This window comes from Drosophila rhopaloa, unplaced genomic scaffold (assembly GCF_018152115.1).
Source record: "Drosophila rhopaloa isolate 14029-0021.01 unplaced genomic scaffold, ASM1815211v1 contig_2, whole genome shotgun sequence".
NCBI classification, from domain to species: domain Eukaryota; kingdom Metazoa; phylum Arthropoda; class Insecta; order Diptera; family Drosophilidae; genus Drosophila; species Drosophila rhopaloa.
This window is the reverse complement of record NW_025335083.1, coordinates 17,863,155-17,889,701: the sequence shown is the minus strand read 5'-3', so window position 1 is coordinate 17,889,701 and position 26,547 is coordinate 17,863,155. Positions and strand designations below refer to the sequence as shown.

The following is a 26,547-nucleotide window of genomic DNA, read 5'->3' as shown; positions in this document are numbered from 1 at the left end:
TTGAAATTCAAATTCAAATTTGCTTCTGATTTGACTTTTTAGGCTGAATTCGAGTTGCTGCATACAAATTGAATGCGCTTGAAATGCAAAAGGGAATGCAAGTAAATAGTAATCATTTGAATTTCAAATATATTAATTGTGATGGGAAACAACAAGATTTCTTCGAGTACAGATTTATAAGCATCAAGAATACATTGAATAAATGGAAGAGTGACAACTACGATTCTTTTAAAGTTTATAACGCTATCAGTTTCAGATTTTATTGCACCCTTTCTTATGAAATTCATATTTTTTTCTTACAATTTTCCATAAAGATTAATATTTACTATGCTTGTTTAGAAATAGCTTAGTTCTCGGAAGCAAAATTCCTCACCCCCTTTTCCAGGTTACAGCTTCGGTATTAAGCGAATATACGATAGGGTTTCTGGAATTTGCCACTCAAGCTTATGTAAATATAATTGAAAACCAAGCACGGTATTATCAAGAATATTTACAGCCCACGAGTGAGTAAGCCAAATACTTCGCCGGAGATAAGCGAAACCAAGATTATTACCCAAAGAAATGTTTTCAACTGTAAAAGAGTTGACTTCGAAAGAAAAGAATTGTGTTTTATATTTTTAAAAATGTTTTCTTCTTGTATATTTCTCAGTTTTTATACGAATGTGTTTGCATGTAAGTAGTTTAAATTACTTTTGTTTGATATTCCGTGGCTTCTTGTGTAGATCGTGTTGTGGCTTTTGCGTACATCAAGGAGTAAATAGCAAATCTAATTTTATATTTATAGAATTTACACACAGTACATAATTATATGAAATATTCATTTTTATTTTCCGTATTTATTTTGTTTTTTTTTTTTTAATTTTCTGTTTTTTTTCCTTGATTGGTTGGTATTACAATTATTAATTACGCTTACTTTACATATAAGTTGACTTAAAGAACATTATTTCAATTGTTGGTTTGTTGTATGCTTGTAGATAATCGTAATAATAGTTAATAGAACTTAAAGCGAACTAAGACTAAAACAATGTTTGAACATCTCAGCAATGGGTTCATCGTTAACAAAATTGGAAGTTGTAGCATGTGTTCTGGCTAAGACTTAAAAAACTTTGGTTGAACTTTGAGAACAAATAAGAGTGAGTGAACTTCCTGTCTGCTGCAGATTTTACTTAACGATTCGATTACTGTAGACATTTAAAGTGAAAGAAGAAGTGATCCTGCTATTTTTGCGGCTGCTACTTGTTTATGTGGTTGAATATTTTTTTCTGATGCGAAACTTAAGTGTAACTAGCGCTCTTTAAACTACAGTTTAGTATCACAGAATAGCGCAAAAGCCAGAGATGTGTCAGCCTTTGCAATCGTTTTTTATGTTCTTTTTTTTTTCTTTGAAATTATCTCAAACGGGGTTTTCAAATTGGGTTGACCCCTTCCATATCTCTGGTTGATTCTTCAATGTTGTCGCTCCTACTTTTTTGGTATCTAATTTGTGTGAAAGTCACTTCACTGATGGGCTGCTCCCATGCGCTGGCCGTACATGGCATATGGCGAGTAGTAGGGCCCCAGCGCAGCTGCCGCAGCCGCGGCGGCCGGATTGAAGGCTCCAGCGGCGCCGAAGGGGGAGGGTCCTCCGCCCATGGCTCCTGGTGGCGGCTTGGCATAGGGATGGTACCGCGCCGCTGCCGCCGCCGCCGACATGGGACTCAAGGGGGGCGTGGGATAGCCGGCCCTCAAAGCGGATGGTGGAAAGAGTGTACCCAGCAGGGATTGCGCCTGGGATTGGGCCAAGGCCGCGGCCGCTGCCGCCGGATCCGAGAGGTTGCCCGTGTGGGTGCGCAGGTGGGAGAAGAGCTCGTCGGAGGTCTGGAATCGCTTGCCGCAGTAGGCGTCGCCCACCACCCAGCTGCAGACGTACGGCGCCGAGCGGGCCGCTGCCGCATTTGCTGCCGCCGCCGCCGCTGCCTGGGAGTACGGATGAGCTGGTGGCAGTCCGGCGGCACTGGCCATGGCCAGGCCGTATTTCTGGTGCTCGCACTGGGTGCATCCGGCGGGGCAGGGGGCTCCCATCAGCATTTGTTGCGTATGCGCCGAGTAGGGGCATCCCTGGCAGTAGGGATCCTTGCAGACCGGCACTATGGCCTCGCCGCCAGCTGGTGTCTTGATGCGCTGGTAGCTGATATACGGATTGGGCTGGCCCGCTGGCCCACCACCCGGAGCTCCTCCTGGATAACCTCCATTTGCTGCCACCGCCAACATAGCGGCGTGGTGATGCGAGAATCCTCCGGCAAACGGTGGCCGGAAGGCGGGATTCGCGTGCTGCTCCATGCCGGGCGGACAGCAGAGGGCGGAGAGGGGGTTCAGGCCATAGGGTCCGGCGGCCTTGTAAGCCGCCGCTGCTGCCGCCGCTGCCGCTGCCATGCTGCTCATCTCCTTGGGATGCTGGGCGGTGCCGTTGGCGTTGCTCAGAACCTCCATTCCGGAGCGTACGATGGGACTGGCGCCGCGTTGCGAGGATCCCGACGGGGAGACCGTTTTCCGGCTGGACGAGGAGTCGTGCACCGATATCTCCGCTTTGTGACTGTCAGTGGGCGTGGCATTAGACTTGCTGCGCGACGGCACACGCTCCTGGGCGGACGAGGAGTTCTTGGAGCTGGGACGCATGGGCTCCGACTCCAGCGAGGAGCTGCTCTTGAAGGAGTTCTGGTTCTGGTGGCTCAGCACGTTTGTCTCGTAGGGTTTGAAGGCCAGCTTGATCTCGCCGGTGCTGGTATTGGCCAGACTTGTGCTGGTGGCCGTGGAGCTGATGGGTGTGCTCGACTTGGGCGACTTGGCCTGGCCGGATGGTGACTTGGCGGCCGAGATCTCGGCACTGCTCGAGGAACTCGATGAGTTTGATGAGGAGGAGCAGGCCCCCGGCTTTGTCTTGTTCTTGTCCATCGCCAGCAAAGGCTTCACCGCCGACGAATCAGCTCCAATTTGGGAGCACGTCTGTGCGAGCAGAGCCAAGGGACTCTTTTTTGCGTCCATCTGTGGTGATAGAAAAAAAAGGTAGAAGATTGGTTTTAGTTTTTTGGTTTTAAAATGTTTTGATAGTTCTGCGCACTTTGTTTTTATAATTTTATTTTTTTTATAATTGGCAGCAAGAGTTGCGTTTGATTATACTTTTATTTATCAGTTTTTTATTATACAAAAGCAAAGATATTTAGAATTTTTTTGAATTCAAATAATCCAAAGACAATAATGTATAAATACGATGTCAGAAATATTTCTCGCAAGCTTCAGTTGCATTTAATTTGTGTTTAAAATTGTAGTTTTCCTTTTTTCCACAATTTTTTAAATTTTAAAACTTTTTCTAATTATTTCTTCAAATTGTATTTTGAAAATTGTATTTTGAAATTTTAGAAAGCGTTTTTTTTATTCTCATGTTTTTGATTGCCTAAATCTTTTTGTGAATACTAACCGTTGTTGGCAAGGGAGCCAGATAGTCCGGTTGAAGGTACTGGTTGTTACCGATGGTAACAACGCCGCCGCCTCCTTCTAAAACAACCATTTTAGCTGCTTAGTTTGTTTTTTTTAGTAATCCACTAAAGTTGCGAGACAAGGCTACAAATGTGTAGCGTTGCTTCGGCGTCGATGAAGTTTAATCCACAGAAATGCGTCGGCAAACGTAGGTTAATCCAAACAAAAATCGGCGATTCAACACTTGTGTAGTTTTGAGCAGAGAATGTATCTCTGGGCTCTGTAGCACTTTATTATGCTGTTTAGGCTTTGATTTCACTTTTTCACTCGGAACGAATCACTCTCGATCGGTGACTTGGGTACATTTATTTCTTGCTTTGGGTTTATCTTTTTGTCACTCGAATGGTTTTCAGGTTTTTCCGAACACGTCTGAACGCTGCGAAGTCAAAATTCGAATTGAATTCAATGAAGACGACGGCGAGTGTAACTGCCTTCGGAGTGAAGCGCTCTTTCGGTCGCTTTCTCTCCCACTTTTCTCTTGTTCTCGCTCTCTGGAAAGCAGCGCTGCACACTCTCGCTTGCTGCGTGCGTTAGAGGAGCACCAACTGATGTGTGCGAGTGGGATGCACTGCGTATAATTTTTAAATATGGCGTACTTTTTGCCCAATCACAATCGCATGCGCCTTGCAATGGAAGCCAAGACAGGTTTTCCGCTCTCTCGCGCTCTCTGACTCTCAGTATATCCTTACCTGCCCGAAAAGAGAGCCTCTCAAATATCTTAGTCGCTCAAAGTATCTGTGAGATACGAATTTTTCATATATCTTGGCTCTCTATTTTTCGTATCTGTATGAATTATCAGGTATGGTATTGTACATAGCACCACGGCAACACTCGTTGGGAGAGCAACAGATGAGAGAGCAAAAGAGAGTGGATTTGTTGTTGTGGCTGTGTGTGTTGATGGGGGGATGGGAAGCACATTAATTTTATCTTGGCACATATGTCACGCTCTCTTCTCTCTCTCTCTCTCATTTTCTACAGGGGAAAGTGGGGGAAAACGCGGCAGAGGCCTCATTGTCTTCGCACTGAGATTTGTTGCTCGGAAAAGCAAACCACTCAACACTTAAACACACTCTTCAACCATTTCCATCGCCTCGCTTCGCTCGTTTTAATGTCATATAAAAATTAATTTGTTTGTCGCTCTCCCGCTCTGCCACTCCATCGCTCTCCCTCCCACCCACACACAGCTGTTGTTGTGGCCTTTGTTTAGCGTTTTTCGATTAACTTCTGCGGTTGATTTCCATTCTTTTTTTCTGTGGCTCCTGTTTTGTGTTTAAGTGGAAATCGTTGTTTTGTTGTCGCGTCGAAAAGTTTTTCCAACCAATTTTTCCTGTTTCCCTGGCTTGGTGTGTGGGTAATTAATCTGCACATATCAAACAAGTGAATGTGTGTTGTGGTGTGCTGCACTCCGAAAGTTGGTAATAGTTTAATGGTTTGGTTAACTTCGCTGCATTCTTAATCGCTCCACAATTGGATTGGATTTTCCAGTTAGCACTTGGCTCATGTATTTATTTGAATTTCACACGAACCTTGTAAATAATTCAACGGGTTGGTTTGTTTAAAGCAATTATCTTTTTATTTCGGTATTAATGGTTCAATATTATTTATTAGTAACAGTAATTTTGTTCCCAACTCTGCAGATTTTTATTTTAAATTAGATGGGAAATTAAGGCAATGCATTGTTTCTAAAGTAGGTAAAAATTTGTTTGCTTAATAATAAATTTCTAATGCAAAGAAAATATTTGAAGTATTTCAAATTTTATATCTTATTTGGAAGATCCCTTTTTCGAAATCTTAGGATATTCCCGTAGGATATCGAGATCTAATCGATTTTAAATACTCCTTGACAATCCGAAATATGTAAATCCATTGCTATTAGCAAAAACCAAATCCATATCCATGGCAACTTAAATCATGCCCAAAAGGTATTTTTTGAATATCTTTCAGTAAAGAAACGTTACCTAATCGCCGGGCCGCGAGTTTAAAGACCCCTTCAAAGCCCCTGGCAAGTAAATTAAAATCTGTGTAAATATGGGCGATAAGCCGAAACCAAGAAGCGACAGCTCTAATCCTGATTTAGAGTATTTAGACATATTTCAAGGGGAATTCCTAAGCCAAAACCCGGCAGCAAAATACCTGCGAGGTGTTTAAAACAGGTAGAAGAAATTCTCGCGACCTTCGGGGAAAATGATGGATTTATTAGGTAGGAGCGTGCTGCGATACTTTACGGCTTAGACATAATTTGCGGTTTTGCGTGCAGAGCGCAGCAACAAAGCAAAAACAAAAAAAAACAAAAAAAAATGCGGAAAGTGTTGCCAAAATAAATATGTATATATGGATATTCTGGTACAGTGGGGTTAGAGTGTTTACGCACACGTTCGCCAGCATTTTCCTTTATTATTTGTTATTTTTTATGGCCACTTTGTCAGCGTCATAAATTCGCTGCTCCTGTATGTGAATTATTTACTAGCAAATTGTGGGAGTGGGCAAACCAAGGCAAGCTCGAATCGGTGGCCGGGGGGTGTCATATAAATAATACAAAAATATTATAAATTACACGAAGCCAAAGAAATTGCCATGCGGAAGTGCGGAACACCTTGATACCGTGACTAAAGCGATTTGCTTTGAGACTAATGCTCACCCTGGAGCATTTTGGCGTTGATAACTTAATTTTATGTAAAGAGAAGTCTGGACGGAATAAAAACAAGCTTCACAAGTTGCAGCCGCAACACCTTTAAATTATATAATTTCTGTCAACAAATCAAGGCGCTTAATAGTTTTTATTGGCCTTAAAACTATTATTCTGAATAATAATAATACTTTTTTTTACTGATCTACAAAGATCATCTATAAAATCTATTAAAGGTTTTTAAAGTTTATATCAGATATTATTGTTAGAATCCAAATTATTTGACTGACACATTCTTTATTTTATTAATTTACGATCAAGGCATAGGAAATATAGTCGAAAACTCCTTATACCCTAGATATTCTCTCTGAAGTCGTAAGGGAAAACGCAGAGAGATATTCAGATGTAGTGGGAGAAAATTTGTAGCCGCGAAAACATTTATATGAGGAATATAAAAAGGAAGTATACTGGATACATACAACAACAACAACAAAGCGGCGGAGGCAGCACATAAAATTAACCACATATTTCTTCATTTTTATGGCATTTATTATCACAGAAATGTTTGTATGATAAAAGCGAAGCAACGCAAAAGGCGAACGACGATGAACGACGACGATGGCGGCGCAGTCATAAAAATGCAGCCATTTACCTTTTGATTTATGCACAACAGTGGGTGGTGGAGTGGGTGGTGCTGCGGGGGCGGTGCGAGGTGGGTGGTGGGTGATGGGTGGTTCGCCTGGGGCAGTGGTTGGGGGCACGCATGCACAACAACTGGCAAGCAAAAGGAGCGAAAAATAATGCAATAAATTTGACATTATCTCCGGCAATATGAAGGTATATATATCCGTGAAGTGGATACCATTGGTAAGGGAAAGTCGTTTAACTGTCTGCGGATTTTCAGTTGACTTACGCACGAAGAAGAACCCCCAACTGAACCACAATAATTGCTTTATTTCGTCTTCACAAGAACCATTCCCGCCAGTAATAAAAAAGCTATCTGGGCAGACATATTTTACCCTGTTTGGGATAGGAATGTATGAATTATAATAGCAAGGAAAGTAACTAATTTAAAATTTTATCTTTTGTTAAAGCAGTTTTTTACAAATTATTTCAAGTTTGGAAGGCCATAGTTTCAGAAAGATTAAAAAAAATAACTTCACTTTAAAATAAATAATTTAAATTCAAATTCTTATTAAGTTTCATCAAGCTATCTATTATTGTTGAATATATCTAAGTATTGTTTGCTTGTGTTTTTGAATAAATCCGCATTTGGGGTAACGTATTCATTTATACATTTTTAACGCTTGAACAGACTTATTTTCCCTCTATAACGTTTATGTATCACCATAATTACTTCCGATTTGAATGCGTCTACGTGCCATGCAGCAAGACAATAACTCACTTACCAACTGGGGAGGGGCCAAAATGCCATTTAAAAAATTGAAAAACAAACTGCAATAAATTCAATAGAACCGTATGAAAGTGAACTAAGCAGGCACACACAGCGACGGATCCCTAAAAAATGTATTTCCAACTCTATGAAGGGGATGCGGAGGGTGTCCCGCTGTGACTACCCAGCTGAATCGAGTCCGAGCTCCGCCTGCCGCCTGTCGACAATTTATCGACAACGATTTATCTCGTAATAGTTGCCCAAAAGGAAGAAGAATAATGGTGACATTGAAATTTTACGGTAATGCACCAAAAAAAGGGATCCTTTTTGCCAACTGCGGGCTGGGTTTGCAACACCCCCTATGTGGCATCGCTTGGTGGATTAATAAAGCAAATTAATCGTTCCCAATGCTCCCCTCTCTAAAAAAATATCGCAACAAAGGACACACAAAAGTTGTGGAAATACCTACAAGTTGACACGTGCAGGATTCTAAAATGATAAATTGATGGCATCAATTTTTATTGCCATTTTGGGTATTAAGTATTAATTGCTTACATTCGATCTAACAGAGGTGCGTCCAGAGGGAGGAGATATCCTAGTGATATACGGCGGTTATTGATAAAGGTTTAATCCACAAAATAAATCACAGAAATTCGCTGGATAAGAACGTAGTGATATGGGGTTTGTGAACATAAGGGATTGATATTAAAAAAGGTTGCAGATTTAGTTTATAGATAGCTTGGCAGTTTTGATTTATTTTATTCATATACATTTTAACATTAAAAAATTCAAAATATTTTATATTGTTATTAGTTTGAAGAAATAATAAAAATAAAGTACTATCCTTACTTGTTCCTCCTTTTAAAATCTTAAAACATTAGCGACGATTTTTATAGCTGAGGCATCATATGCTAAAAACTTTTTAATGTGCTCGACCAGACTGAGACTTATTTCAATTTGCCAAGTCAAACAGACGCTCTCGCTGGCATATCCCTAATTCCTCAAAGAGGAAAATGGCAATCAGGAGTGGAACTGTCACGGCCAAATAAATGACGCGTGACTGTCGGATCTGATGATGAGTTGCCAGAGGAGGGGAAAAATGCAGGACGGGATCGACAGCCGGGAAAGAGGAGTATGCTCGTCCGGCTGTCAGGCGCAGCGTGGTGCAGAAAATCACCACGAACAAAGGACATGCCAATGCCAAGGACGAGAACGAGAATGAGTCCGACCTCGAAACGCACTTTGATAAATGCGTCATAAAATGAGCAATTATCACGTGCGTCCAGCGCAGCTGAGCGACAATTAAAAACCAAACACAGACGGCGAGGAACAGAGCATCAATAAAATTATTTGTCAAAATGTCAGGATGCACACAACGGGAGGGAAGGACGAAGACTGCGAGGACAACGAGGGGAGTGACTGGCTGACAATGGCAGGACAGACTCCGGGATATACGCAGAAGTGTCAACTTTGGTGGCTGGCAATGAATGACGGATCATAAATCAAGGACAATGGCCTGCTGGCTCGGGATGGGAATGAGAATGTGACCGGGACCGTCTCTCATCCTGGCATGTCCTCGGATGTCCTTGATTGACCGCACTCCTTGCCGTCTTCGCCGGCCTGGCTGCAAAAAATTAGCGAGTAAATCAATAAACATGGCCAGACTCTCGCCGGCTCGTTAAACTGCGCCGTTCCTTCGGAGACCATAAAAATTCAACGTTGTCGATAGATTTCCCATGATATATAGGGCCATAATTTATGTTCTCTTTATCAAGCCAAACACACATGGGGCAGGGGAAACACCTTATGGATGGCTATATCCTGTGCTCGCCAGGAAGCGCCATTCGCCGGCAGTCGTTGTTGCCGCATTGGGACCTGGCTCAGTTGTTGTTTTCGCCCTGCTCTGATTGAATCGGGAAGGTCATAAAGATTTTTATGTTTGGCCATAAATATTTTGTTTGTTGTTCTGCTGATGCTGCCGATGGTGCCGGGTGCCTTTGCAAATGTTTTCCTCCGCTCGTTCTATTTGATTATGATATATGGAATGGCAAACGTTGTGAATATTTTTAGAAAACCCCGTACATATCACAAAGAACTTAACCAATGGTGCATTGCTTGTAATAGATCAATCTATGTCATAAGGGAGTGTAATTAAAGGGGATATTTACAAGCCATTAGGAATGGAGAATGCTCTTGTTTTGCTAATTTGATAATATAGAGATGATTTATCAGCACTTTTCTAAATAAAAAGCAAGGAATATTCAGCGAACGTAAAATGAATTAAGGCAAGGTGTGTTTACTTGGCTTATCGCTGGATTTGTGGTTTTTTATTTGATTCTTATTGTAAACTTCTAGTACTTTCATTGGAAGATTAAAATCACGACTAATCTGCACGTTATTGAGATTTGTTAAGGAACGGAGCTTTTTTTTTAATTTTGGAAATCGAAAAATTTGCTTGTGTTATATCAGCAAATAAAAAGTTTACTTTTTTAAAAAACTGATTGTGAATCCCCACAATTTTTCCATTTCCATTCTTAGACTATTAACTTGGTTATTAAGAGTATCGAATTAATTGCGATGCTCAGCGTTACGCTCGATTTTCGAAGCGACTGTATTTACATAAATTCAAAAGCGGTGAGGAAGAAAACCCAAAGTCGGCACTTTTTGTGTGTTCTGTTCGCTCCGTTGAGAATGACGGGCTGACAGCGAAATTCACACTTAATTTGAGGCACCTCACGCTCCGAACTCGACAAAAGTCCCATTCCGATCCGGAGGCTCTGTCTCACCGAAACCCCGAACCCAGAACCCAAGCAAACCGAGACGAGTGCTAATGTTGCGCATAATAATTTTGTACTAAATTAAATAGTGCGTGGGTCGGCGATGTCTGTCAGTGAGTATCTGTGTATCTGTGTGTTTTGGACGGATCTTTCTGGTCGGGCTGTGACTTCACGTCTGGCCAACATGTTGCTTCGCGGCGTTTTCTTCTCTGTTTTTTTTTTTTGCGCCGCCACTTGAACCTCAAAGGATATAATTTAGTTTTTATTGCCCGAAGTTTTTGCCTCACTTTTCCCGTATCTGTTCACGTTCGGAGGATTCATCAGCTATGCATGGCATGTTTGTTTTTACAAGGGTCCTTTACGACTATCGGGCATTTTGTTGGACCTGTTATGGCTATTCAGTCGCTTCCTTTGAGTTAACTACTCATTCGCATTTCGCCCGCATCTCGCCGATTTTAGTGTTGGTTTATTGATGGGCCTGTTTATCGTCACGTGTCTAAAAAACGTCGAACTTGGCACTGTTTAGCACCACTTGTCGGCCTCTTTGATGGAGAATATAAATCGAAGTTTTATTAAGTTAAAACAGTAAACTTTAAACTGAGGATCATTTTAATATCAAGACTATAAATTCATAAGGAGAAGTTACTTGAGTCTCAAATGCCCTCCAATATTTATATATCTATACGGATATCATCGCTCATTCCATCAGCAGATAACTATCCATTGTGTAATCGTCTTTTGAACAGGCCATCACATTAAACCCTTTTCATTCCCCCGCCCAGAATCAAGATACAGATACTCATGTAGGTCGCTGACATTACTTCTGCTTACTTTGGCAATCTAAGCGAACAGGCGAGGGGGAAAAAGCTACCCAAGTGAGACATTTGGTTGTGGGCCAAAGTGAAAGCATCTCGTTTTCATTTCATTTAAAATGCTGTCAGCACCTAACCCCCAGACCCCAGACCTGAAAGACCCCGGACCTGCAAGACCCAGCGATGTCTTCATGTCCTTTTTTATGGCACTTTCAACGCGTCATTGAGTAAGCCGCGGCGCGCACTCATCAGCATCAGTGGAATGGACTTGGAGTGTGTTCGCAAGTGGGTGAGTGGAATGAAAGTGCTGCCCCAGCCGCCGAGCATTCGAGCTGAAAATGAAGACGTTCAGAATGGGAGCAAGGTAGATTCCTGAATTAGATATCAGCACTCTTAGATACCCATCAGCTGGATATATTTAAAACGTTTTTAAGAGATGGAGAACCAGATAGGCAATCTCATGTATGAAAGGAAAAGTAATACCCCTTAGCTGGGTAAATTTTAAAGGTTTCAAAATGATTTATAATGATCATGGGCATACGAATGTATTTAATTTTAAATTTTACTGATTTACTATTACTAAAAATTAAGAAAGGGAACATCAACCAATCTTTAAATGTGATTACTTAAGGTGTTTTTAGTTATACTTATACTTTATTAACCAAATGATTTTATAAGCAAATGTATATTTATATTGCAACCTGTCTTATTTATTTCTAAAACTTATTTCTTTTTGTATTTGTTTTTTCTGGTGCTCCAAGCTAAAATCAAGCTTATAATATACATTTCTTAAGACTAAATAAATTTTACCTTTTTGAATGTTCTTAGAGGCACACAAAAAGAAGCTACCCTCGATTAAGAGGTATCAAAGGAGCCGGAGTGTTCGAGTGTGTGTGCGAGAACATACCGGACTATTTTGTTGTGCGATAGAGTGCGTTTATAATCAAATTAGAAACGAAGCGTAAGATCAAAGGCAAGGCGCGGACGTCGCTCATTTAACTCAGGGCGCAAGGCGGAAAAAGTAGGCGCGACATAATGCCCGAAATGTCCAAAACACACGGTCGCAGACACTGCGAGAAAAGGGTGTGGGGTGGACTGCCACAAAAGATGACGAGGGGCCCTGTCCATAGTCTTTGACAACCTGAAGTGGAAATGACTGTGCACCCGGACCAAAGGAACGCCCGATCCGGACCAGAATCGGCGCAGGGCCTGAAGAAGACGTCTCATTAATGACAACAAGGAGCCCGCGCAGAAGGAAAGGTGTATTATGCACTCAACTTGAAACCTGCCTCTCTGTCAATTCCCACTCAAGTGCTTCTCCTCTTTTTTTCTTTTTTTTTCTTTTTCCAGCTTGCCTCCGCTTCCTCGAAAAGGATCCGTGGCGTTGGGCATCTCTCGAATAATTGAAAAAGTGGATAGACAGAGGAAAACCGAATCCCCTGGATGCGAAATGATTTTCATGTTGAATCACTGACGACGACAGGTTAAATGTTTTCATTATGAGTCGAGCCGCGAGCTGACGTCAGTTTCTCCCCATAATTGGAGCTGCACTCAAGTGCCCTCCACCTCGGGTTCTCCATCCTTGGCAGCCATCCTCCAAACCTCCATCCTCGTCGCTCGCCTTAATGAAAAAGTAAATTGAGTTCTCGGTAGTCGTAGTCTGTTGGTTTTGATGCCGGTTGCTCGTCTCCGTTTGTTTCAAGTGCCGAGACCTCATGAGACACGCTCAATTAGTTCCCCGAATTTCTAACAAAGAGGACCCCAAGAAAATTGAATGCTTCTCACAACTTCCGTCAACACTTGGGTTCAGTCGGGTCATAAATTACGCACTACAGCCAATTGCCAGGAAGCATCGGGAAAGTTGTTTAAAACCGTCGAGTACCATTTATGATGTTTTAAGTAGAACCCTAATGGACCCCCTTAAAAAATTAAAAAAAAAAACACAATTTTTTTCTATTAATACATCAATTCCAGCTTGATTTGAAAAAAATAGTTGTTTTTTCCGATTTTCAGGCATTTTTATGTATTATGATTTTCGAAATATTACATTCCAACATTTTTTTATATTTGGATTTGATGGAAATTCCGAGATTATAGCCTTAAAAATTAAAAAAATGAAGAGACAAACTTCGAGAATCTGTACTTAAAACAACAAATTTGTTAAGGTATGCTTAGAATTAAACGCTTCTTATCATAAATTTGTAGGTCATAAAACCTAACCATTTTTTTCAGGCACTAAAAATATTTTTTTTTAGTTATTCCCACCGAACCTAAACCTGATCTCCCGGGGAGGTCGTAAAACCTAATTAACAATACAAATTCGTAGCTGTCTCGGGCTAATTAGCTGATGTCATTTGAGTGTAGCAAATGTTACAAATTTTGAAATATTAGAAGCCAAATGTCAGATGCCGGCATGAAAAGGGGTTACATCCGGCAAACTAACTTCACACCATGGAAAGCAAGGCGGGCAAACAGAAAAGGAACTTTTATTAATGTCTCAAATTACGTACAAATAAATGTTGGTAATTTTGTGGGTAATCAGTCAATTTCAGGCAAACAAAAGCATATCCAAAACCAAACGGGGGTTAACTTCCTCTATATTTAATGGGAAGGGGGTGGTGGTTGACAAGATTCATGGGTTTGGGATTATGCAGGAAGTTTGTTTAACGCACGGTTGCCCTCCACCAGCTTGTAAAAGATGGCAAAAGGGGTTTTTCCAATGCATAGTTTAACCCTTTTTCAACTTCCTTTTGGTTATCATTTTTGGGTTTAGTTAAACGTTCTCAACAAATAATTTAATCTGGAATATTTTATGGACATTTTTCTGCTTATAGTGGTTTATGTTTTTGGGTTCTACATGTTGCGCAGCAACGAAAACATATTAAATTTGCGTTTGTATACATAAAATCTATATAGTCAAGTGCTATGCTTAAAAAAAAATCTGTCACGAAGAGAGTTCAAATTTCTAATTGATGACAACAGTGGGTCAAGTGGTGGGATTTCAACTGCACCAGCTGAAGATTTTAAATAGCTTACTGTCAGCAACTTTTTGATTTATGTAAAATGCATTTCCTGTGGAAAGTTAAGTGGAGTATCTGATTCCTAAGACAGTTGTCTATATTTGTATTTGGTTCCATTAATCTAAAATAATAGATTAGGTACTTAAGGATCTAAATATTGTGTATAAATGGAAAAAGGTGAACTAAAAAATCGAACTTGTTCTTCAGATTTTTATGGATCTCCTTGGTTCATAAATTAGATTCATTTATTCTTAGCATTCCAATACATTTTTGTAGGACTAATGTTTATGCAACATCATAAAGTTTGTTTGTGCATCTTCCACTTCCAACTTCCTCCTTCAGAAGAGCGCCAAAAGGACCCCATAAATTTCGCTTTTAATAGCATCCGCCTGTCATTGCAATCTAAATAAATTGTTAAATTTATTTACGACGAAATGTCCGTACAGTGGTGTCGGTGGGTGGGTCTGGTATGTGAGTGCGGCTGGAAAATATGAAAATTAACTGCCGACTAAAGCCAAATCCAGCAGCCACAACAAGGGTGTGGGGGCAAAACAATTGCGCTACATTTGCCATATGTGTGTGTATAATTTTCACTTCATGTTCGGCCGCAAAAACGCAGGGACTGCCATAAAATGCACACACACACATGGGACACTCGCAATAGCAATATCCTGGACGCAGGGTCTTCTGGGGTGAGATCGGATGGCCATGGCCCACGGACAATAAGGTGAAAGGGGCCACTAAATGCCACTAAATGAATTTATTTGCTGGACAGAGAGAGGGCTGCACAGGAAGAGGGAAAGGCGTACCAGCTCGAAACGTGAACATTTTGTGAGTAAATAAAGCCCAAAATGAGATTTATGCAACATGACCGACAACAGACAAAAGCGAACGGAGACCAAGTGCTGAAGTGCCGAACCGCCCAACGCCCACCACCCTCCAGCCGCAATCTCCTCAACCCCCACGGCCACCACCCCATTTTTCCGCCCCCCTGGCCAGTGGGTTAGTTTTTAGTGGGCACCCACTTTGTGGGCATTGTGGACTGGCAATCGCCGGAGCCAAGTGCTGGCCAGGACTTGCATCGCCCTTCCTTCCTTTCGCTGGTTTTCCTCCTCGGTGTGTGCGTGCCTTTTAACCCAACTAATTTCTAGAAAAGAATGAAAGTTAGAGAGTGGAGTCGAACTGAAAAAGGTTGGGACTCTACATACCCTAAAATTAATGTTTCAAGATTAGAAAACTTTATCAACCTTAAAGTGAAAACATATTATTTTTCTTTTTATTTCCATCCACAATCAAAACTATATAATTATTGATTAAAATTACATTTTATTGATAAATTGATTATTGATTTCATTGAAATTTAATTTAAATGTGAGGGAATGATTTCAAATAATATGTATTTGCTCAAATCATTTAGATGCATTCAGACTTTTCCAACTTATTGGAACTTTGATGTCAAGTTTTATATATATATTAGAAAATAACCTAGTACTGATAACTAGTACCACTTTTTTTTACTGATGTTTGGTGAGTCCTTCCTTAATACATTTTCACCCAATTAATACACCCGCCTGCTACCCTCCCGCAAACCTGAATGCCCACATACACATATGTGGCATCCCTCTCCGGCGAGTCTGCAGTCATTTATTCTGGACAAAATTGTCACATAAATTTTACAGCGTCCGAGGCATGTCGAGCGTACTTCATTTCGTATTTTATGATATTTTTTCCCCCACTTCCACACTGGTTAAAAGGAAATTTATGATCGCAGCCGAAGACAACAATGCTGCGAGTTTGTTCTAGGTAAGTGAGGACTGGAACTAGATTCACCGGGCGGGCAGCTCCACAACATAGGTAAGCTCCGGACTGATGTAAAATGTCATAACTGGAGCGATGCACACACATAACTAAAGACTCGAAAGATTGTTATTTATAAGAAATACGAAAGTTCAAAAACAGCAGAGGGTCGGAGGATGACAGCGGAGTAACGAAAAAGGCGGCAACCAACAGCAGTTGACAACTGTCAGATTCAGAAAAGGGACGTGGAGCGGAGACAACTGCCAGTGCCACTGTCACTGTTGCTTATTGTTTGGCTTTTGTTTTCCCAGCCCTTTTATTCATCTGCCCCCTCCAGTCTACTGGCAATGCAATTTTATATTTCCAAATACTCTACAGTAGCCGAATGTAATACAACCTGAAAAGTGGTCTTGTAAGTTGAGATGGTCTGATATTGTATTTCATTAAATTGTTTCTCTTTTTGCTTATTTTCAATAGCCAACTTGTCTTTTAATGTCATATTTTATGGTATTTTATTTATTAAAATAGCTTATGATATAGATTATTAATTTTAGTTACTTGGAACTAAGTAGAAGGCATCATGTTTTTTATTTGCCATAATTCCTTCTTACAACAATTGAGCTTTAAGTATATTATGCAAAATTAAATTTGTAATACATATAATATTCGTATTTTAATATTATTATATAAAATATATTCTTAGCTTAAACTGCTTTTTGTAGATTAATATAAACCACACTACCCACTTATTTAATTAGAGGGTTGTGTTAGGTAAATATTTTTTTAAGAATTGATGGGCCTTTATTTTGTTCTTTAACATTTTAAAGAGTACTTTTTTGTGCCGTTTTTTCTGATGTTTTGCACAATTTGAACTGTTTGCTGTTGACATTAGCAGAAGCTTAGTCCTTGCTGTCTCTGGCTGTCAGAAGTGTCCTGTCAGTGTTGCCACGTCTGGGGCAGGCAACCATTCCTGACAACAACGATGACTTCTGGGGCGAAAAGACGCAGCTAAGAGAAAAATGGGAATGAAATGTGAAATATTATTCTGTAATTGTATGCCGTGTGAAGGCCTGAGCTCCTTTCGTTCCGTGAATGTAAATAACGAGCTGGCCATAAATAAAATTAACCCACATTAAACACAGACAATTAATTACAGGCAAATGGCATCAACTGGTAAACTGGTAAACTGGTCCACCGGTCACTGGTCAGTCAACATTTCACAGCAAATTAACACCACAAATCTGTGATGTGCTCCGATGTCCATTCCCATCATCCACCCAAATCGTTAGAGCCGCAGAACAGACTGAATGAGACCCAAACTCCGGCCATGGCTGACAGCTTAACTGACCATTAATTTACATTTAAATGGAAAATGGCTGAGGTGAGGAAGTCGAGCGAGCGGCAGCGTATCTACAAACAGATTTCTCATCTCGAAACTTTTCTCACACACTCACTGTCCGTACAATTTTTCGGCTGAAAACTGTGAGTGGTTGAGTAAGGAAAAACTAAGGAAAATTTGCATATTTCCAACATATTTTCCTGCAGATTGTGTAACAAATTTTTACTTTATGACCAGGACCGAAACATTTTCACAGTTGATTTATTTTCTATGCTTCACTAGGAACATACGTGCAAGTATTAAAATATAGTTGAAATATCAGAGAAAAATTATGAAAAACTTTATGAAGCTGCAACTCTTAAATTTCTGAATGACTGAATGACTTTCGTGTGGTAAAGTAATGGTAGTTTAAAAGAGGAAACATAGAAAATGCATGGAATATTTAAATAATTTATATGGCGTTATTACTAAAGAATAAACATTAAACTATTATTTAATAAAGATTAGGAGCTAATAGACTAGTGTTATACACCTATTTTTTAATGCTAGATTTTATAAAGATTTTATAAAGAAAAGATCCTAACAGATAAAATTGCTTAAAGCTGATGACAATTTACTTTTTTGACAATACATTACGATTTCATGAAAGGTCTTAATCCTATACTGTCGGAAATAAAACATACAGTAGTATTACAATGACATATTTTTTCAAAAGCTTAAAATATCATTTCCATAATCTTTCAGATGTCATCCCTCAGACTTAGCCTTTCCCAGAAATTATGACAATGCCAAGGATGAAATACGTCTTCCTCCGGGACAAGCGTTTATTATGCAAATAGAATTCCATCCCAAGGATTCCCTTTTGCCAGCTATAAATGGCAATAATTGTTATTTCAAAATTTATGACAGCAAAATAAATTTCAACTGTGACATGTGGGGCAGGGATATCCGACAATGGCAAAAAGGGTTACAATCTGGCGAAAATTTCATAGTTCATTATCGAATTTGTTATGCACACTTTTTCAAGTGTCAGTAGTCGAGGAGGCAGATTGCAACCCCTCAGAGGACCCGATCTTGAGTGGTCTGTGGACAGAGTTTGGAACGGGTACGGGTACGGGTTGGTGCGGTTCCCATGCCGCTGATAAGTAGGTTTCCCTCATTTGTTGCCTTTTGTTTGCCGTCTCAGTTCAGAAACTGGGGATTCTTGTCATTGTCTTGCCCCGGCCGACCCTCCACCCTTTTGTTTGCCACAAGACCACATTTAACTCTTTTTTGTGAGGCGCATAATTTATGCTGTCATCTTGTGCATATTTAACTCAATTACTTCCGCGCATCGGGACTACCGAGTTGATAGGGGCCGTGGGCCCATCAGCACTGCACCACCACCACGATGCCATCATCATCATCTTGTCGGGGCCTAATTCATTTTGTTACTTTATGCGATACTTAATGGCTCTCCCATTCCCATTCCCAATTTCTTTCGCTGCTTTCTGGCTAGCCCGCGGCTCATTAAAAGAAATTACTTTATTGGCGAAATTTACATACAAAGTATTATGGTGGCCATGTCTGCAGATGTCAAGTCATTAAGTTTCTTCTTGTTCTCCATGCCCGGCTTCTTCACTCACCCATCCATCCATTCATTCATTATGCAAAAGAGTCACTTAGGTGAACAGCGTTATATATACACGCAAGATACTTATCGTTATCGTTATCGGAAGCGGACTTAAGTGAAGATGGAAACACTATAATAGTTCTGCTGGCGTTGAAAATAAATTGGAAGCAACCATAAATTATATTTAATATGTCTGGCTCCAGCTCTAAAGGGTTGAGATGTAAGCTAATTGTGTGAGGTTTGGAATAGTTTTATATGACAATACTTTAAAAGATCTTGAACTCCTGACTAATATATATTATTATTTCCAACTCCAAAATCCATACCTAATTTTAAGCGACAAATATGTCTCAATAAAAACAAGATTCACAACCCGTTTAAAACCACATATCAATCCACTAATTTCTTCACACTGCATTTAACTCACTCTCTCCTTTCCTTTACTTTAATTCCCAAGTTGTGTTCACGCATCTTGAATCAAAAACTTGCTGGCCCCAAACACAATTTATCACCATAAACGCGGCAATTTATTTGATTAAAGCAATTTGTAAAATTTTAATGTTCTTCAGAATGAAATAAATCTTCAAACTGTGGGATTCGTTCTGGGTTTCGGTTTGATTCGAGCCAATGGGCGGCAGCCACAGGCAAAATGGGGGCACGTCCACTGAAATAAATTAGGCACAGCTGCTATTTGGGTGAGGTTGTACTTTGGTGTGGGACGATTGGAGGTCCCATATCGCATATACCGCATCCCATACCACCCCAATTCCATCCCGAAACGGAACGGACGTGCGCCTAATTTAGCAGCGCTTAAGAAGAGCACATAAACATAAATAAGTAAGACAAATAAACTCTCCAGACACGAGCATTTAGCAGTCGAACGGAGAAATGCGCCTCCCATGACAAAGTTCAATTGCTGAGTTTGACCCCTACGGGCATCTAAATGAGGGGAGGGAATACCTAGGATCAGTCCTTCAAGTACGGTGAGACAAATGTATGTCAAACCCAAATAATAAAATATCAAATGCTTAAGTTTCAATTTTCTAACAGCAAAATACAAAAAAATCTTTTTATCATACTATGATTTATGAAATATCAATTATATGAAAAGGATTTAAACAAATATATCCTATATTTTCTTATTTTTTCGTACATACTTAGAAATAAGTATTTTTTAATAATCTACTTATGATTTTACTATTTACTCATTTTCAATTTAATAAGGATTATTTTTTATTAAGTTATTATTGAAAATAGTAATTAGTGTATTGAGTATATGAACATTATTATTTTCCCTGGTCAAAATATGCTTTCCTTGTTTCTTCCTTCATTGCCAGTGCTCACTGTATTACGATTGCTTCCTCTTCGCTTGGTTGTCGCTGTCAATTGCCGTTTATTTGTTGTGATTTGTGTGTGGCAGTACGAATTTTTTGGAGGGAAGAGGCGCAAGTGACAGCTTATCAAATACAAATTGACAGTTGACACGTCACCTCCACCCCCGCACAAATCAACCTCCATTACAAGGCAATGACAGTTGGTTTTCCTTGGGTGAGTTTTCCTCGTTTCCCAGTCCCCGAACTTAGTATTATACCCTGGGTTCTTCGACTGCCGAGTGACGTTTCGCCCTTCAGGCTTTCGAGCAGGTGTTGAACTCGCTTCCTGATTTGCATTGCTTTGCCGGTCATGATTTCACCTTTCACAAACTTTTATGTAGTTGTCGCTGTCGTCATCGCATCAACATTCGCTGTCCGCAAGTGGTTCCTTCCGCAACACGGACACCGGCACCTCCATGGAAACCAATTAATTCCTATGAATTGTAAGAGTTCAAACTTCGGACAGCCGACTTTGATATGAGCCAAGGCCCCGCTTTTACACCGGTGCGTGTTATTTAAGTTGAAAGGAAATGTCGGCACAAAAATATGTAAGTATCAAGGAAGAGAGCTCCTGGTTTTTAGCGATCAATTTTTAACTTTTAAATAGTTTACGGATTTTTAATATTTTTACAAACGTTATTTATACGTATTTATGTAACTAAGTATTCCAGATAAAAAATTAGGAACACAAATAAAGTACAGAACAAAATCTTTTAAGATATCATCTCATAGAAACAATAAACCATTGTTTTCTTTCCGATTTCAGTAAAATGAGATCTCACTAGAATATAACTTCGTTCGTTTTCTCCATCATACCACATTAACAATCAATTCGCTATGCCTGCTGTTCTAGAAGGGTATAAGAACGGGAACAAATGTCAGCCACATGAAAATTATGACTTTGACCAAGCTTTTTTGCATAAATACTCGTATGTCTGTGTATAATTTCACAATTAATTATGAAATATGCCATATAACAATTTTTGAAAAAAAAGCCCAACCGAACCAGTTAAGCGAAGCGAGGAAACAAAGTGCAGGGCAGTCGCAAGAAAGGGGACCCACTGTGACTATGACTAAACAAAACGATCCAAAATGACACGCTGTCAACGTGGGGTCCGAGCTAGCAAATTACAATAATAATAACAGTAGGAACAGTAGCAGCCGGAGTCAGGGAGAGGGGGAAGTCCAAGTCCATATAGACGACAATGCGACAAAGTGCCGGGCCTCCGTCCCAGTTCCATTCGGCAGAGTTGGGCGGCTGGAGTTGGTCTGATATCTACTTGCTTCACTGCACAACAAGGAATAAAATATGATATTATAATAGAATTTCAAATCAATAATAACAAACAATAACATGCGTTGGAAGAGGAATTTATTATAAATATTATTTATTTGACATTATGAACACCTTTCCTGTTAAAAGTCTTTTTAAACTTACTTAAAAAACTTATACTGAAACCAAATTTTAATAGATTAAAAATAATTCATAGATACTTATATGTCAACAACGTACACATCAAAACTGAAAATATTTGAATTGAAATTCATAACAAATAGGTGAGAGAGCTATTGTTTCAGTTTGTTATCAATATTTTCAGGTCTTTTTCTAACCATAATGTTAACTTTGTTGTGCAGTGTAAATTGAGTTATGCGCATTGTTGGGCCTACGGGCAAAACGAGTCAAACGACGATTAACGCTTGGCTGAATTGACTCGAAAAGTGCCGGTCATAAATTACCCGACAAAAAATGAAAAGCTTCTAATTTGGCTTAGTTTCGGTTCGTTTTGGTTCGGTTTTTATTGGCCCGGTCTAGATCTGGTGGTCTAAGTCTGAGTATCGTATCGTTTGGGTGGCAAAAGGCCACCCCACACCGCCCCATCGGCCACTTGCATGTCATGCAATGCGTCACGTCACACAGGTTGCCACTTTTTGTCCAAAGCATTATTATTAACTAGTTAGCGACATGCAACTTGTTGGAACCGAGCTGAGCCGCCCAATTCCAAATGTCTGCCTGCTGAGCTTTCAGAAAGGAATAACAAAAAGGCCGCAACTGAAACAACAAATAACTGGTTGGCAGTTGGCAGTACCAGTACCTACCATACATCAATTGCTTTTCATATTTCATAGTGCGGGGAAACGGCGGGGAACTCGCATGTCGCCGGGCATTTATGATTAAGTGAGGTACATATTAATATTATCGTGCGACTCACCTGGTCTCTTTCAATGGCGAATTTTCTGCCAGACAGTTTGTATGCTAATTTGCGAGCTTAGGCCGCCTCACAATGGCCCACACACACACAAACACACACAGGCACACACACAATTTTACATATATAGTGGCATGGCACTATAGCACTCCTTTGCCTAGTTATCCGCACTCAGTGGTTTATTTTACTGTTATTTTAATTTATGGCTATTTTATGCGAGTGCACAGCGTAGTTGGGAAGTTGAAAGCGAACACATAATAATAAAAGCGGAAACTATTGTATTAAGTGTTTGATTTATGGCTTAACTCAATTGTTTTATTTATGAGCCATTTCAGGTTCAGAACCCATTGTATGGGTGTTGATTTCAATTTCTATGCCACGGCCAACAATTGCATTTGATTCTATTCGGTTTCTATAGAGAGTTTAGTTAATTACATATACTACGTACATGCAGCCTGCATTCCTCCCCATTTTAAAATCGCTCAATTATCAACTAAAATTTAATGTTAGTCGATCTCTTTAGCCAACGACGAAATTAATGGTAATTCGCAATTAAAAGCACATTTTATGTGCATTTACCGCTGTCGCATTTCTAATTACACCCCGAGCATTTGTCTACATTTTCATATTATTTTCACGGGAATAGAACTAAGTAGGTATTTTAACCTACTAATTTTAGTGTGTAATTGGGGGTCTAAATTGATTTCAAAAATGTAAAATTCTGTTTTTATTTATACATTAGAACCCACATTATTTAACAGAATATTTTTTTGAAATGCCACATTTATTTGATTGTTTTCCTTTGTCTTGGATATATTTTAAGGCGTTTTTATTTAGTTACATTTTTTATGTAGCACATTTTCACAAACTAAAACTTTAATATATACATATAAATTTACATAAACAAATTTCACCTTAAAATTGAAGACTTCACACATCATTGAGTCGCACTAATTACTTTTTCTTTGCATTGCGATCCGTACCGTCATCATCATTCATCATTCCTAGCAATTTTCTCACACTTTAAATTGACACATCGCCACTGATAGATTGGATCCTGATGACTTGGCACTTATCATGCAGATTCCCATCTTTATGTTTTTCTAGGCTCGTACGTTTATTCTGAGCAGATAACCGAAAAGAGCGAGATGGCCACGTAAGTGGTTTCGGTCAAATGGAAAGCAATTATTCAATGTCAAAGCGACACACGCACCAAAATATTTCATCAATTAATTATTCAACTTTATTTGCCGAGCTAAAATATAGAAAAGAAGAGAATGATCAAGAAAAGTCTAGAATTTTAAGAAAAACATCACATTCCTTTGTTTGTATACTCTTATAATATACTTAAGGATTTAAAAACGGAAATGTTTGTAGACTTTATTTAAAATATTTTTAATTACAATTTGAACTATATACCTAATATTATTATTCCTTGAAGTTTTCCTAAAAAGTAAAGTGATTTATTTTATTTGACACTTTGTATTAGGAGAATCATAAATTTTTCAATGTGAGTTAATTAAACAGATAGTTGAGTAAAGCACAAATTTATGATGCTTTTATGTATGCTATCGCGTAGGCCTATTATTATATTTAAGTGAACAATTTAAATTAGTTAATGTACCCGAGTTTCGGATCCTATTGAAGCCCAAAGTGAGACTGCACAAAATATTATGAATTTCATTTCTGGGCATGGGAAAAAAGGAGGAGAGCACACAAATATGTGGCAACGTCATCAAAGTAATCAGGCGACGACGACGACTGTCTCTCCCAGAGAAAAGGGGGGTGCAGGGGCTAGGCAGAGGGGTATATGGCGGGGGGAACCCCCAAATGATTGCCTCGATGACGTGGCAAGAGGCAAGTTGGCGGGGCACAACCCGGACCAACATCAGCGACATCATTTATCATCAACCTGCCTGTCACTCAACGTATTCCCCAACTCCGGGGGTAGGAAAAAAAAGAACTACCACCGCATGCGAAGGACTCTGATGAGTTGCCTGCGTTATCCTTGGGTGTGCTGTCAAAAAATTATTATGCCTATTAATTTTACCCATGCGGGCGTTGCCTTTCCTCGCCCCCCCACGTCCCTCCTCCCTTGCAGCCCCTATCCCATCGCTGTTTGGTGGTAAATTACACAACAAAAAAGAGGGAAAACAATTTTTGATGTTTGGCTTTTGGCAGCGCCAAGTGGGCGTGGCTGTCTGCGTGTATTTGTGTGCGAGTGTGTCGCTTAAGACATATTTTGCCTCATTCATTTGGCAGTAATTTATCCTGTCATGCTGTCATTATGCCAACCGACAAAAAAAAACGCGGCGAAAAACACCAACAACAAAGAGTGGAAGTTCGGGGCTGAGGAAAAAATTATTTATTGAAAATGATTATGCACAGGGAATCGAGGAACGCTCCATAATCGCTGGTTGGGGGGGGGGATGGGGTATCGGATGGTTTCCCCGGGTAGTTTTATTTTTGTTAATGATCCGCTGACGTCCTCGGACTGGGGCGCATCGATCAAAAATCATTATGACTTATTTGGAAAGGCACCAAAGTGATTACACAGAGAGAATCTTATTGTAGGTTCTTACATTTTAAATGTTGGAAATTTACACATAACTAAATTTGAATACCAAATTGTAAACTAATATGTAATGTACACTGCTTGTGAATTATAATATATGAGTATTTTGGAAAATACATACTATTATTAAGAATATAAGAATAAATGAGGGTATAACCGAAATGGACTTCCATTTGGAAACTGTCAATTGCAGGGTATCAATTGGTGTTTTTCTGAGTTGCGCAACTCCCCTGCGCTGATGTCTTTTCAATAACTAATCAATCTTGGCTTTGGCTTGATGGCAGCTCTGCACGCGATGACTTATTTTGGTTAGTGTTTGGACCCCCTTTCCCAAGGCGAACTTACTGGAATTTTGGATGGTTGTATGGTTGGATGGGTGGGTGAGTGGGTGGTTCTGGGGATTCGGGCACAACACACTGCAAAGCAAGTGCCAACTTTTTTGCTGTCGCCCATCAATCAGCTGGATTGTGATGGCGGGGGAGGGGGGGATGACGGTAAAAACGTAAGCTCATGTCACTCACCCAAAAAAAAAAAGGGAGAAGAGGAGCACTGCGGGGGCGGAAATGATTGAAAGAGGTGAGGGTCACGAGAGGGGCTGATCAGCTTGAACTTTTGGCGTTGACAGCCGGAATACAAAATGCGGGCGAAATACGTCGATACGAATCAGGCAGGAAGTCTCCGGCAGGAGGGTTTAACACACGAAAACAAAAGTACAAAAATTCAAACAGTCGTGTTGATATAGAAAAATACCCTTAAACAATTGATTTTCATAATTTTTTAATACAATTGACTTATGTAAGCCATTTGTTTTCTATTTAACTACATATGCACTCAATAAATAAATTCATTTTTTTAAATGTGAATACCACAATAATTAATGCCACAATGCCGCCTAACTACATGAAATAAAATTACAAAAATAAGCCCTATTTCAAATAAGAAAAAACAAAAAAAATAATTTACAGTTTTTTCAAAAGGAATTAAAAAATGTTTTAAGCCTCTATTTTATTCACTTCGCTTGGTACCTACTTATAAAAAAAGATAAGATACATGGAATTCAACAAGTATTCTAGCGCATTAAAGATTAATGTTCATCTGAGTACAGGGTAGCAAACTAATGCTTCCGTTTTAGACTTTATTAAAAAGGGGTTAAGCCTCTATTTTTTCACTTTGCTTAGTACATACTTATAAAAAAAGATAAAATACATGTACCTCAACAAGTATTCCAGCGTGTTAAAGATAAATTTTCTTCTCAGTACAGGGTAGCAAAGTAATGCTTCCGTCTGGTGCACTATAAATGCCAGACAATAAATAACCGCAACTTAAGCATATTGCGGTTAAAAGCAAACAGTCCTCACTGAACTGAAGCTACTCCAGCATAGCAGACATATTTCATTTTCATGCTCCCAATTGTTTCGCCCTTGACAAATGGGCGAAAGTGGGGGCGAAGCCAAGTTTGTGTGTGCGCCAGGCAAGTCATCAAAATAACAAATAACGACGACT

At 39.7% G+C, this 26,547-nt stretch overlaps 1 protein-coding gene across 1 annotated transcript; it reads right to left on the bottom strand.

The window, feature by feature from the left end:
- Positions 1-607: 607 nt before the first annotated feature.
- LOC108051025 (zinc finger protein Noc) lies at positions 608-3,914 on the bottom strand. The gene is made up of 2 exons (XM_017132968.2): positions 3,455-3,914; positions 608-3,021 (listed from the first exon to the last, which is right to left on the bottom strand). The coding sequence occupies exons 1-2, from the start codon at positions 3,542-3,544 to the stop codon at positions 1,498-1,500; spliced, it is 1,614 nt and encodes a 537-aa protein (XP_016988457.1). The 5' UTR covers positions 3,545-3,914; the 3' UTR covers positions 608-1,497.
- Positions 3,915-26,547: the final 22,633 nt, after the last annotated feature.

Bases quoted from the DNA above. Each gene is read 5' to 3' on its own strand.
- LOC108051025 (XM_017132968.2), bottom strand. From the start codon at position 3,544: ATGGTTGTTTTAGAAGGAGGCGGCGGCGTTGTTACCATCGGTAACAAC. The intron at 3,022-3,454 runs GTTAGTATTCAC...CTATCACCACAG, and splicing joins TGGCTCCCTTGCCAACAACG to ATGGACGCAAAAAAGAGTCC.